The following is a 12,511-nucleotide window of genomic DNA, read 5'->3' as shown; positions in this document are numbered from 1 at the left end:
ATGGGCTTGGGGAGTCTCTGGGTACCCAGCCCAGTCCAGCACCTATCCTTCAGTCCTCCTAATACACAGCCAGAGATGGCTTAGTAATCCCACAAACACCTGGAGCCTCTGGTTGGTTTGACTAATAGCAGTGGCCAGGCTGGACAAAGTCCCGGTATGAGGACCTTAGGAAGGATTAACAGAGGCACCTGGCCACTCCTCCATCCTCTCTCATCTCCTTAAGGAAAGTGCTTTGCAGGTCTCAGCAAATGCTCAGCTTCCCTCTGGAGCAGTCCCATCTTTCCACAAGGCCAGGAGGGGCCTGGGCAGGTCATTTAGTTGAGGCAGAAATGTAGGCCTCACGCTAGAGCAGTTGTTTTCAAACTGGGGAGCCCAGATCAGCAGTGGCAGCATCACCTGGGAACATGTTAGAAATGCACATTCTTGGGCCTCACCCATGACCCACCCAGTCAGAAACTCTAGGGTGGGCTCAACAATCAGTACTTTAACGAGTCTGCCCGGTGACCCTGATACACGCTCAAGTTTGAGAACCACAGGCCTAGAAGAAGCAAGGCAGGGGGCTTCTCTGTCTCTACTTTCTTTTAGGCACCCTGCAATGGGATGGGTGGTCCACAGTAGTGAGTTTCCTGTCAGTGGAAGCATTCAAGCTGATTCTGCAAGTCTGGGCTCTGGTCCTGACTCTGCTGCTTTTGGTGTGATTCAGCTCTAGTCAGCTCTCTTCTCTGGGCCTCAGTTTCCTCATTTGGAAAGTGAGCGGGGTGGGCTAAACAATGATGAACTAATGACTAATACATGTAAGCTGCTTTGTTCAGTATCTAGGATGCAAGGAGCACTCACAAAATGGCGTTCCTCTGTGGCTCTTCAGAGTGGCTTACTGTACTGCGTGGAGGTTGGGGCCTGAGAGACAGATGCCCCATAGGATTCCCAGAGTGAACCCCGCCCCCAGGACTTTTGCCCAGAGTGGTTCTCCCCTTCTCTGTCCTGCTTCTCCCACTTACTTACTGGTTTCTCCTGGGGGCCCTTCATTAATAAATCATTTGCGCGTGAATCCTTATGTTGGGATCTACTGCCAGGGAATCTGGCCTAAGACATTCCAAACCCCAACCTTTTGCAGGGGAATCCTCCAGGGTCCAGGCCACCCGCGGGGGCCTGCAGGAAGCCTATTGCTACCTTGCTGGCTGAGGTCGTCCACAAGGATGATCTCCTTCAGGAAGGCCCTGGGCGCTGTGTCAAGGATGCTGTGCACGGTTCTCAGTAGGGTGGACCAGGCCTCATCGTGGAAACAGAGGATGACGCTGGCCATGGGCAGGCTGTCCCTGGGGTGATGCCGCAGACACCTGCAGGGAAGAGAACCAGGGAGCCGTGGGAAAAGGAGGCTGCAGGAAGCCATGAGCATCCTCTAACTCATCCCCCAGACCTTGGCTGGGGCTGCAACAACCATAATGCTCTCCTCCCAACTCAACAGCTCTCCCGGGTTTTCTTAAAAGTCCCGTATAAGGAGACCCCATTACACTCCTTAATAGTGCAGTCTAGTATCTCCCAGTCTTTCAGATCCTCAGGAACTCCTTAACAATGTTAATCCATTCCCTACTTGTTGCAGATGAGAGGTGTTGCTACCGTTCTTCATCTGTAAAATGGGAATGAACGACATTACCAGCCTCATAGAACTTAAATAGGGTGATGCACATAGTAGGTGCCCTGTGAACACTAATGATCATCCATTAAAGGGCAAGGATCCTATTTTACTTCTTTTTGTAGTCCTATAACATGGAACAGCACCTGGCACATAATGAATCTTAGCTATAATTATTGCTGTTGCTGTTATTGTCATTATTATTGTTATCATTGAAGAGGGAACAAGGATTGAACATTTGTGAGTGCCCACCCCATGCCAGGCACTATGCCCTTTACACACACTACTACATGTTTATCCTATAAGAAGTCTATGGGTTGGGCTGTATTATATCCATTTTACAGATGAGGAAACTGAGGCTCTGAGAGGAGGTGAGATTCAGCAAAGGTTGCGACTCGAGTGGCAGAGCTGGATTTTAATATCTCTAAAGCCATCATGCCCTTTCCACCGCACTTGGCTGGCTTGTGGCTGGATACACGGGGGTGCATAGTGTTGCCTTCTACCTCTGCCAGGAGCCTGTCTGTGGTTCTCCCTCCTCTCTGGGTGATTAGGATGCAAGGTATTTGATTTGCCTTAGGTCTGTGGAGGATTCTGGGTGGGTCCACAATTGAATGAATTATAATAACAAGCCGATACAAGTAGTGTGTGGCTCACACTTGTTCACAAAAGGAACTTTCCTGTAATGCATTTCCAAAGGGTTTCTTTCTAGGTTGTAGCTGTTAAAAGTTTGTCCCTCCTCAGAGGAACATTTGTATTTGAATAGGAGTTGTCTCAAGGACCCGCAATTTGCAACATCTAAAAGAAGGCATCTCTGACGACAGCAGACCTGCTGCCTGAGACACAGACCAGTCTGCAAGGGTTCACTCTGGAGTGGTCTCTGGTTGACCTTGCCAAGGGACCACCACCTGAAATGGTGACAACCTGTGCTGCTCATTAGCTAAGTGTTCTTCTGCCTGGTACCGTCCTAACCAAAGCTGAAAGCTTCAATACACGGGAAACCTGTGTATAATTCTCAGGGCAAAATCTGACACAGAAGGGGGAGAACTGATACTTGGAAAATGCTTTAAGGTAATGGGAAAACAGAAATCCTAGACGATTAAAAAAATACCAGATATCTCATAAACTAGCTGTGCCAATTATTTTATTTATATACTGTATCTTTCCATAAAAGATTTAAAGCCATTCACAAAAATGCACACAAATAAAATAATGGTAAAATAAAAATGAGAATGAAAATTCAGGAGCAGGGAAATGTAAGTAAGTACATAAAGTCAACATTTGGAGAAAGAACATAAATATATAGGCCGTAACAGCCTGAATATTTCTAGAATGAATTTTTAATTTGACTCTGAGCTTCCTGGTAGCCAAAGTAAAATGGAAGAATCGTCACCATCAGAAAAATAACATACTAGGTTTTTTTTTTTTTAGGAAAAGCAATGCTCTTTTATCACTTTTTTTTCCTACATTTTATAACTTTATTTTGAAATAGTTTCTGAGTCATAAGTTGCAAAAATGGTACTGAGAGTTCCCGTGTTTCCTTTACTCAGCTTCCCCCGATGATAGTATCTTACATCACCATGGTACAAGGATCAAAATCAGGGAACCGACATTGTACAACACACTATTAACTCAAATACAGATCTCATTCTGATTTCAGCAGTTTTTAAATCCAGTACTAATTTGTGAAAGAAATTCCTATGACTTTAGGAAGAAGTCCCTAAATGGATGACAATATCCTTAAAAGCATCCTAAGATAAATATAATAATGAACTTCGTGTGAACTTTAACAGTCTGATCTCAGGGCTGTTCAAATCACATGTCCAAAGTGGAACCAGCTTCTCCTTAAGGCTTTGGGAAGGTGACTGTTGCAGTCTTTGCTGAGTCTTTTTATCACTCTTCCCCAGGCTCTCCTCCCCAATCCCCACCCTTACCTCCAACCCTTGTGGCACTTCCCTCCTCCAGTCCACCAGACTTGAGGGTTTCCACTCGGCCCTCAGAATTACTCCAGATCTGCCCACAAGCAGGTTCAACACACGTGTCCTTTCCCTTTCCATTGTGGTTCTGGGTGTAGACAAATCCAGGGCCGTAGGCTTGGGGCTACCTGTGGCTATGAAAAGACATCTTTCCTCAGTGAATTCACTGGGTGCAGAAAGAAACCTAAAACATTACTCAGGCAAATTGCTGGCTGGCTGGCTATGTTCCAACTCAGGTAGGACAGGAGTTCGGGGACAGAGGGGCTGGAATTTGGAAGAATTTCTTTAGGCGATTACTACAGGGGCTGAAGCTGATCGTTTCACAGCAGAATACCACCATGCCTGCCCCAGGTCTGATCTGTTCCTCTACCCGAATCCGCAGAATATAAGGATTTGAAACACCACAAATGTGTGGCATACGTATAAATATGTCCTGGTAGTAAGGTGGTCTAAGGAACTTAGACTTTGGAATCAGACAGATTTGAATCTTCACCTTGCTGCTTCCTAGTTTCCTTGAGGAATATACTCAGTATTTAAGCCTCAGTTTTCTTATCTGAAGAATAAGATGGTAATACTCACCCTTTGAACCTATTGTGAGAATAAATAATAATAATAATAATAGGCAGTCAATAAACAGTGGTTATTTACAGCTATCTTAGAAAAAGACAGGATAACATCATGTTATTGTATTACAATCGTCTTTGTAACATACAGCTGTCTTTAAACAATTCCAGTTGTTGTTAGCTGCCATTAAGTGAGCCCCCAACACACGGAGACTCCATAGTTGGTTGTGGGATCAAATTATTGTGCTCCATGGGTTTTCATTGATTGATTTTTGGAAGTAGACTGCCGGGCCTTTCTTCCTAGTCTGTCTTAGTCTGGAAGCTTTGCTGAAACCTGTTCAGCATCACAGTGACATGCAAGCTTCTCCTGACAGATGGGTGGTAGCTGCGCTTGAGGTGCATTGGCTGGGAATTTAACCAAAGTCTCCCTCATGGAAGGTGAGAGTTCTACCACTGATATGCCTACTGAACCACATTCAAGTTTCACTTTTCTCATTTGCACAGTGGGAATGCCACGGCCCATCTCAGAACTTTAAAGTCTGATCAATTGCGTAGCACTTTGCCTGGCAGGTAGTAGGAATTCCATCAACAAAAGAAATCTTATTTAAACTCTGGCTCTTGAAAATGACACCCCATGAATGTTCTGAAAAGTCAGAGATGGGAGAGCTTCTTGCTCTGTTAACTAGCTGTTGTTGTTGTTAGATGCTGCTGAGTGGGTTCTGACTCATAACGACCCTATGTACAACAGAACAAAACACTGCCCGGTCCTCTGCCATCCTCTCAATCATTGCTATATTTGAGCCCATTGTTGCAGCCACTGTGTCAATCCATCTCATTGAGGATCTTCCTCTTTTTTGTTGACCCTCTACTTTACCAAGCATGATGTTCTCCTCCAGAGACTGGTCCCTCCTGATAATATATCTAAACTACCTTAGTTGAAGTTTCGCCTTCCTCCCTTCAAAGGAGAATTCTGGCTGTACTTCTTCCAAGATAGATTTGTTTGTTCTTCTGGCAGTCCATGGTAGATTCAACATTCCCCGCCAACACCCTAATTCAAATGCATTAATTCTTCTTTGGTCTTCCTTATTCATTGCCCAGACTTTAACACATGAGGCGATTGAAAATACCGTGGCTTGGGTCAGCAGCATGTTAGTCCTCAGTGACATCTTTGCTTTTTAACACTTTAAACCTAAACCAAACCCACGGCCATCGAGACCATTCCAACTCACAGCGACCCTATAGGACAGAGTAGAACTGCCCCATCGAGTTTACATTAAAGAGGTCTCTTGCAGCAGATTTGCCCAATGCAATGAGTCTTTTGATTTCTTGACCGCTGCTTCCATGGGTGTTGATTGTGGATCCAAGTAAAACGAAATCCTTGACAATTTCAGTCTTTTCTCCATTTATCATGATGTTGCTTATTGGTCCAGTGGTAAGGATTTTTGTTTTCTTTACGTTGAGGTGTAATCCATACTGAAGGCTGTGGTCTTTGATCTTCTTCAGCAAGTGCTTCAAGTCCTCCTCACTTTCAGCAAGCAAGGTTGTGTCATCTGCATATCACAGGTTGTTAATGAGTCTTCCTCCAATTCTGGTGCTCTGTTCCTCTTCATATAGTCCAGCTTCTTGGATTATTTGCTCAGCATACAGGTTGAATAAGTATGGTAAAATGATACACCCCTGATGCACACCTTTCCTGATTTTAAACCATGCAGTATTCCCTTGTTGTGTTCAAACGACTGCCTCTTGGTCTATGTACAGATTCCACATGAGCACAATTAAATGTTCTGAAATTCCCATTCTTCACAATGTTATCCATAATTTGTTACGATCCACACAGTCGAATGCCTTTGCATAGTCAATAAAGCGCAGGTGAACGTCTTTCTAGTATTCTCTGCTTTCAGCCAAATCCATCTGACATCAGCAATGATTTCCCTTGTTCTGCATCCTCTTCTGAATCCAGCTTCAATTTCTGACAGTTTCCTGTTGATGTACTGCTGCAAACACTTTTGAATGATCTTCAGCAAAATTTTACTTGAGTGTGATATTAATGATATTGTTCGATAATTTCTGCATTCTGTTGTATCACCTTTCTTTGGAATAGGCACAAATATGGATCTCTTCCAGTTGGTTGGCCAGGTAGCTGTCTTCCAAATTTCTTGGCATAGATGAGTGAGTGCTTCCAGAGTTGCATCCATTTGTTGAAACATCTCAATTGATATTCTGTCAATTCATGGAGCTTTGTATTTAGCCAATGCCTTCAGTGCAACTTGGACTTCTTCTTTCAATACCATCAGTTCTTGATCATACACTACCTCCTGAAATGGTTGAATGCTGACCAATTCTTTTTGGTACAATGACTCTGTGTATTCCTTCCATCTTCTTTTGATGCTTCCTGTGTTGTTTAATATTTTGCTCATAGAATCCCTCAATACTGCAACTTGAGGCTTGAATTTTTTCTTCAATTCTTTCAGCTTGAGAAATGCCAAGAGTGTTCTTCTCTTTTGGTTTTCTATCTCTAGGTCTCTCTCTAGGTCTCTGCACATTTCATTATAACACTATACTTTGTCTTCTTGAGCTGCCCTTTGAAATCTTATGTTCAGCTCTTCTACTTCATTATTTATTCCATTTTACTCTACATTCAAGAGCAAGTTTCAGAGTCTCTTCTGACAACCATTTTGGTCTTTTCTTTCTTTCCTGTCTTTTAAATGACCTTTTGCTTTCTTCATGTATGACGTCCTGCTGTCATCTGACAACTCATCTGGTCTTCAGTCATTAGTGTTCAGTGTGTCAAATCCGTTCTTCAGATGGTCTCTAAATTCGGGTGGGACATACTGAAGGTTGTACTTTGGATCTCATGGACTTGTTTTAATTTTCTTCAGCTTCAGCTTGAACTTGCATATGAGCAATTGATGGTCTGTTCTTTAATTGGCCCCTGGCCTTTTTCTGATTGATGATATCAAGCTTCTTCATCATCTCTTTCCACAGATGTAGTCAATTTGATTCCTTTGTATTCCATTTGGCAAGGTCCAAGTATATAGTCACTGATAATATCATTGAAAAAAGGTATTCCCAATGAATAGGTCATTGGTCTTGCAAAATTCTATCATGTGATCTCCAGCGTTGTTTGTATCACCAAGACCATATTTTCCAATTACAGATCCTTCTCTTTGTTTCCAACTTTCGCATTCCAATCACCAGTATTTATCAATGCATATTGATTAGCTTCCAGATTAAGACAGACTAGGAAGAAGGACCTGGCAATCTACTTCTGAAAAAATTGGCCAATGAAAACCTTACAAATAGCAGCAGAACATTGTTTGATCATGTTTGATCAATTTCAGACTGAAGAAGTTGGTAAAACTCTTCAATTTCATCATCTTTGGCATTAGTCACGTTGTTATACTGTGGTGGCTTGTGTGTTGCTGTGATGCTGGAAGCTATGCTACTGGTATTTCAAATACCAGCAGGGTCACTTATGGTGGACAGCTTTCAGCGGAGCCTCCAGGCTTGGACAGACTAGGAAGAAGGACCTAGCAATCTACTTCTGAAAAAAATTGGCCAGGGAAGCCCTTGTAAATAGCAATAGAACATTGTCTGACATAATGCTGGAAGATGAGCCCCTCAGGTTGGAAGGCACCCAAAATATGACTGGGGAAGAGCTGCCTCCTCAAAGTAGAGTTGACCTTAATGACACGAGACCTTCATTTGCTGATGTGGCATGGCTCAAAATGAGAAGATACGGCTGCAAACATCCATTAGTAATCGGAACACGGAATATACAAAGTATGACTCTAGGAAAATTGAAAGTTGTCAAAAATGAAATGGAATGCTTGAAGATTGATAACCTGGGTATTAGTGAGCTGAAATGGACTGGTATTAGCCATTTTGAATTGGACAATCACATGGTCCACTATGCCGGGAATGACAAATTGAAGAGGAAAGGCATCACATTCACTGTCAAAAAGAACATTTCAAGATCTATCCTGAAGTACAACGCAGTCAGTGAGAGGATATTATCCATACATCTACAAGGAAGACCAGTTAATACGACTATTATTCAAATTTACCCAACAAGCACTAATGCTAAAGATGAAGAAAAGTAGCTGGTGAGCCTGGGTAACCGATTTCCTCTCTTGGCCCTCATGGAACATTGTGAAGTAGCTTGGACACTGGAGTGCCATCATTTCCTGCCAGTATGAGTGACCCTGCACAGGTCGCTTAGCTTCTTGTTGCCTTGGTTTCCTCGCCTACAAGGTGAGGATGGTAACAACGGCTCACATTTCAAAGGGCTGCTGTGAAGACTAAAGGGCCTTTATAAGTACTCAGGACAGGGGCTGGCACAGAGTAAGTGCTTGCTACCATTATTATTACTTAAAACATAAAGGGTGGCACCAGAAGGTGTATCTCTAAGGCTCTTCCAGCCCTGAAGTTCTTTGTGTTCTTGATTCTTTCGGGCTGCACTGGGGTAGGAGGGTAGAAGGGAAGAAGGGAAGAGAGAAGACCAAGGAGCAGCCATGTCAAAGAGAGTCTTCCTCCTCTCCCTGGAGCTGCCTGGCTCCAGGATTTTCTGGGTTATATGTACAGATATGACTGTGCTCTTTCTTCACAGTGAGAAAGGATGGTGAACTGGTGATGGTATATGAGTGGGATAAACTTAAAAGGCTGCTAAGGATTTTTGAGGACCAAGTAGGTTCTTGAAAGCTATTGGAAGGCCAAGCGGGCTGCTTCCCCAAGCGGTGGGGTGGATCTTCAGGCGTCAGCTCAGAAAGGACTCTTCACCCTCTCCCAGGGAAAAAGGCTCACACAGACTTCAAGACATAAACAGACGGCCTCAGGGCACCTCTCCAGGCAACTGCAGAACTGCCAGGAGACAACCGCTGAAAATAACCACGGAAATAATCTGGTGTTTTAGGAGAGGACCAGTATGGGCTCTGAATGAACCCGGCTATGGCTTGTGAGCAGACCCAACACCCTCCACATCCCTCTGCAGTGCAGGGCTAAATATCATAAACAGAAGTTTGGCAAGGCCTGGTGTCTCAGTGCCTGTGAGAAGCTTTTAAGAGGAGCCAAGGATTTATGACTGCATTTCTGGTGGGGAGGGTGACTGGGAGGAGAGCCCTCAGGACAGTGCACGCATGTAGCTCCCAGACACCAGGGGAAGGAGGGGTACTAAATATGTGCATGAGCTTATGGGGGCCCATGGTCATCATCCCAGCGATGGACAACACAGAGGTGGGTGGGGACTGCAAATGGAAGATGCCCTCTCTATGTCTATGGGCCAAGGTGGGAGGAGGGAGTGTGACATGTGGAGATGCTGAGAGCAGTCAAACTGCAACTCTGTCCACCTCTTCCAAAAAATGTGTCAGCTTACAGCATCTTAGCAGGAGGATGTATGCCAAGTGGTTAGGAGGCCAAGCTCTGGCATTGGGTTCAAATCCTGGATCTGTCCTTATGTGATTTGGGCAAGCAACATGAGCTCCCTGATAACCACCCTTCCTTTCATTGATTTCCAAATCCACAGACCCAGTTATGTCCTCAGTAATTAATTCTTATTTCTTGCAATCCTTTTGATTCCAATATGCCCTTTCTAAGCATGAAATTTACTTAAAATCAGTTTCCATATCTGTAAAATGGGATTTGGGGAATGAACAAATGAGTTAATATGTATAAAATACTTAACCCAGTGCCTTCCTCATTGTCCAAAGAAACCAAACCAGTTGCCATTGAGTCAATTCTGTTACAGAGTAGAAGTGCTCCATAGGGTTTTCTTGGCTGTAATCTTTATGGCTGTATCTTCATCAGGACTTTCTTCTGTGGAGCTGCTGGGTGGATTCAAACTGACAACCTTTCATTTAGTAGTCGAGCACGAACTGTGCCAGCCAGGCTCCTTTGCTCATAGTAAGAGCTCAACAAATGTTAGCTATGGATACCTCTCTAAGCCTCAATTTCCTCATCTATACAATAAGGATAACAAATATAGTGACTTTAGAAGGCTATGGAAAGATTACATGAGGAAAGAGATGTGTGGTTTGTCCATCGCAAGCTTTCAATACATAGAAGCTGTAGTATAACTCAGACTAGTGTTGTATGCTGGCCAGCTTCCAGTGTTATCTAAACATGCCTCTGAGGATGTCCTTCAACATGGCAAAGGAACCGGTCAGGTGCTTTATGAATAATAATCTATGATATTTGTAGAATTTTCCCATGGGTTATCTCATTTAGTCCACATACCCACCATCAGAGCTGTTGTGTTACCCAACTCTAGTGGATGCCATGCTCCTAGAATACTATGTGATGGTGCCTCTCCGAGTTGTGCAACATGGTGGTACTGTCTGCTACATAGAATCGCAGGCAAAGAAAGCCATGTGAATGACTAGAGCTCATATAGACCCCCTGCTGGCCCAAACCTCCCTAGGACACTGGCCTAACAGTGAGACATTCTCCATCATTCGGGGAACCATTGGGAGCAAAGTCCTTTCATCTCCTTTCTCACCAGGTAGCTTTGGTGGCTTCCATCTTGTTTTGTTAAAATGCAGGATGAATTCTCTTCAGGAGGGTCAGGCCTGTGATGGCGAGCATCCATTAACCCCTCATCTGATGTGAGTGTGTAAGATTTAGGAGACAATTAAAGAATGGTAAGAAAAGGTCCAGACTGTGAAGTCCTGCTCAACTATTTTGGCAGTAAGGCAAAGATGAGGCAGCAGAAGCCAAGAGGTAGCCCAAAGCTTCTCAGATGTTAATGCACACCCAAATCTCCCGGTAAGCTTGTCAAAATGCAGATACCGATTCAGTAGGTTTGGAATGGGGCCTGAGAGTCTGCATTACTAACAAGCTCCAAGAGGATGTGGTGCTGCTGGTCCCTGGACCACAGTTTGAGTAGAGGGCAGTTAGTTGTCAGCAGCAGGACCGTAGTAAGTAAATTGTCATAAGGGTGGAATGCTTGAGCAGGACATTTACTGCTGAAGACTGTAAAGAGGACTCTGGCACTAGGAGAACTATGGATCGTGAATCTCCTTCCTGTCCACCTCCTTTTCCTCCTTGAATCTTGGCTGGACAGTTCCTTGTTCCTTATTTCCTGTGTAAACTTGTATTAACTCCACCACCTGGAGTAAAGCAAGCATCTCTGTTCCTTTTTATATAAAATTCAGTTGCTGTCAAGTTAATTCCAACTCATGGCAAGATTATCCCATGCGTGTCAGAGTAGAACTGTACTCCATAAGGTTTTCAATGGTTCATTTTTCAGAAGTAGATCGCCAGGCTTTTCTTCTGAGGTGCCTCTGGGTGGACTCCAACCTCCAACCTTTTTGTTAGTAGCTGAGCAAGTTAACTGTGTGCACCACCCAGGGACTCCTAAAAACCAAGCCCACTGCCGTCAAGTTGATTCTGACTCATAGCAACCCTATAGGATTGAGTAGAACTGTTCCACAGACTTTCCAAGGCTGTAAATCTTTACAGAAGCAGACCGCCACATCTTTCTCCCATGGAGTGGCTGGTGGGTTCAAAATGCCAACATTCTGGTTAGCAGCTGAGAGCTTTAACCACTGAACCACCAGGGACTCTTGTTGTTGTTGTTAGGTGCTATTGAGTCAGTTCTGACTTGTAGTGATCCTATGTACAACAGAGTGAAACACTGACCAGTCCTGCGTCTTCCTCACAATCATTGCTATGCCTGAGCCCATTGCTGCAGCCACTGTGTCTATCCATCTTGTTGAGGGTCTTCCTCTTTTTCGCTGACCCTCTACTTTACCAAGCATGATATCCTTCTCCAGGGACTGGTCCCTCCTGATAATATGTTCAAAGTATGTGAGATAAAGTCTTGCCATTCTTGCTTCTAAGGAGCATTCTGACTGTACTTCTTCCAAGACAGATTTGTTCATTCTTTTGGTAGTCCATGGTATATTTAATATTCTTCATCAACACCGTAATTCAAAGGGAGCAATTCTTCTCCAGTCTTCTTTATTCATTGTCCAGCTTTGGCATGCATATGAGGTGATTGAAAATACGATAGTTTGGGTCAGGCGCACCTTAGTCCTCGAAGTGATATCTTTGCTTTTCAACACTTTAAAGGGGTCTTTTGCAGCAGATTTGCCCAATGCAATGTGTTGCTTGATTTCTTTTTTTTAATTTTTTTTTATTGCACATTAGATGAAGGTCTACAGAACAAATAGTTTCTCATTAAACAGTCAGTACACATATTGTTTTATGACATTGGTTAACAACCCCATGACATGTCAGCACTCTCCCTTCTCAACCTTGGAGGACCTTTTTTTTTTTTGGTGAAAATACACATAGCCAAAGATACACCATTTCAGAAATTTCTACATGTACAAATCAGTGACATC

At 43.7% G+C, this 12,511-nt stretch overlaps 1 protein-coding gene across 1 annotated transcript in view; it reads right to left on the bottom strand.

The window, feature by feature from the left end:
* GALNT15 (polypeptide N-acetylgalactosaminyltransferase 15) overlaps window positions 1–12,511 on the bottom strand; it is a 59,459-nt gene that overhangs the window by 29,325 nt on the left and 17,623 nt on the right. The window contains exon 2 of the mRNA XM_004385275.2: window positions 1,171–1,337. Within this exon, the coding sequence (XP_004385332.1) occupies window positions 1,171–1,337 (167 nt within the window). The remainder of the gene's footprint in view (window positions 1–1,170; window positions 1,338–12,511) is intronic.

This window comes from Trichechus manatus, unplaced genomic scaffold (assembly GCF_000243295.1).
Source record: "Trichechus manatus latirostris isolate Lorelei unplaced genomic scaffold, TriManLat1.0 scaffold00136, whole genome shotgun sequence".
Taxonomy (NCBI): Eukaryota; Metazoa; Chordata; class Mammalia; order Sirenia; family Trichechidae; genus Trichechus; species Trichechus manatus.
The sequence above is the reverse complement of the archived record's forward strand: the minus strand, read 5'-3'. Positions and strand labels throughout refer to the sequence as shown.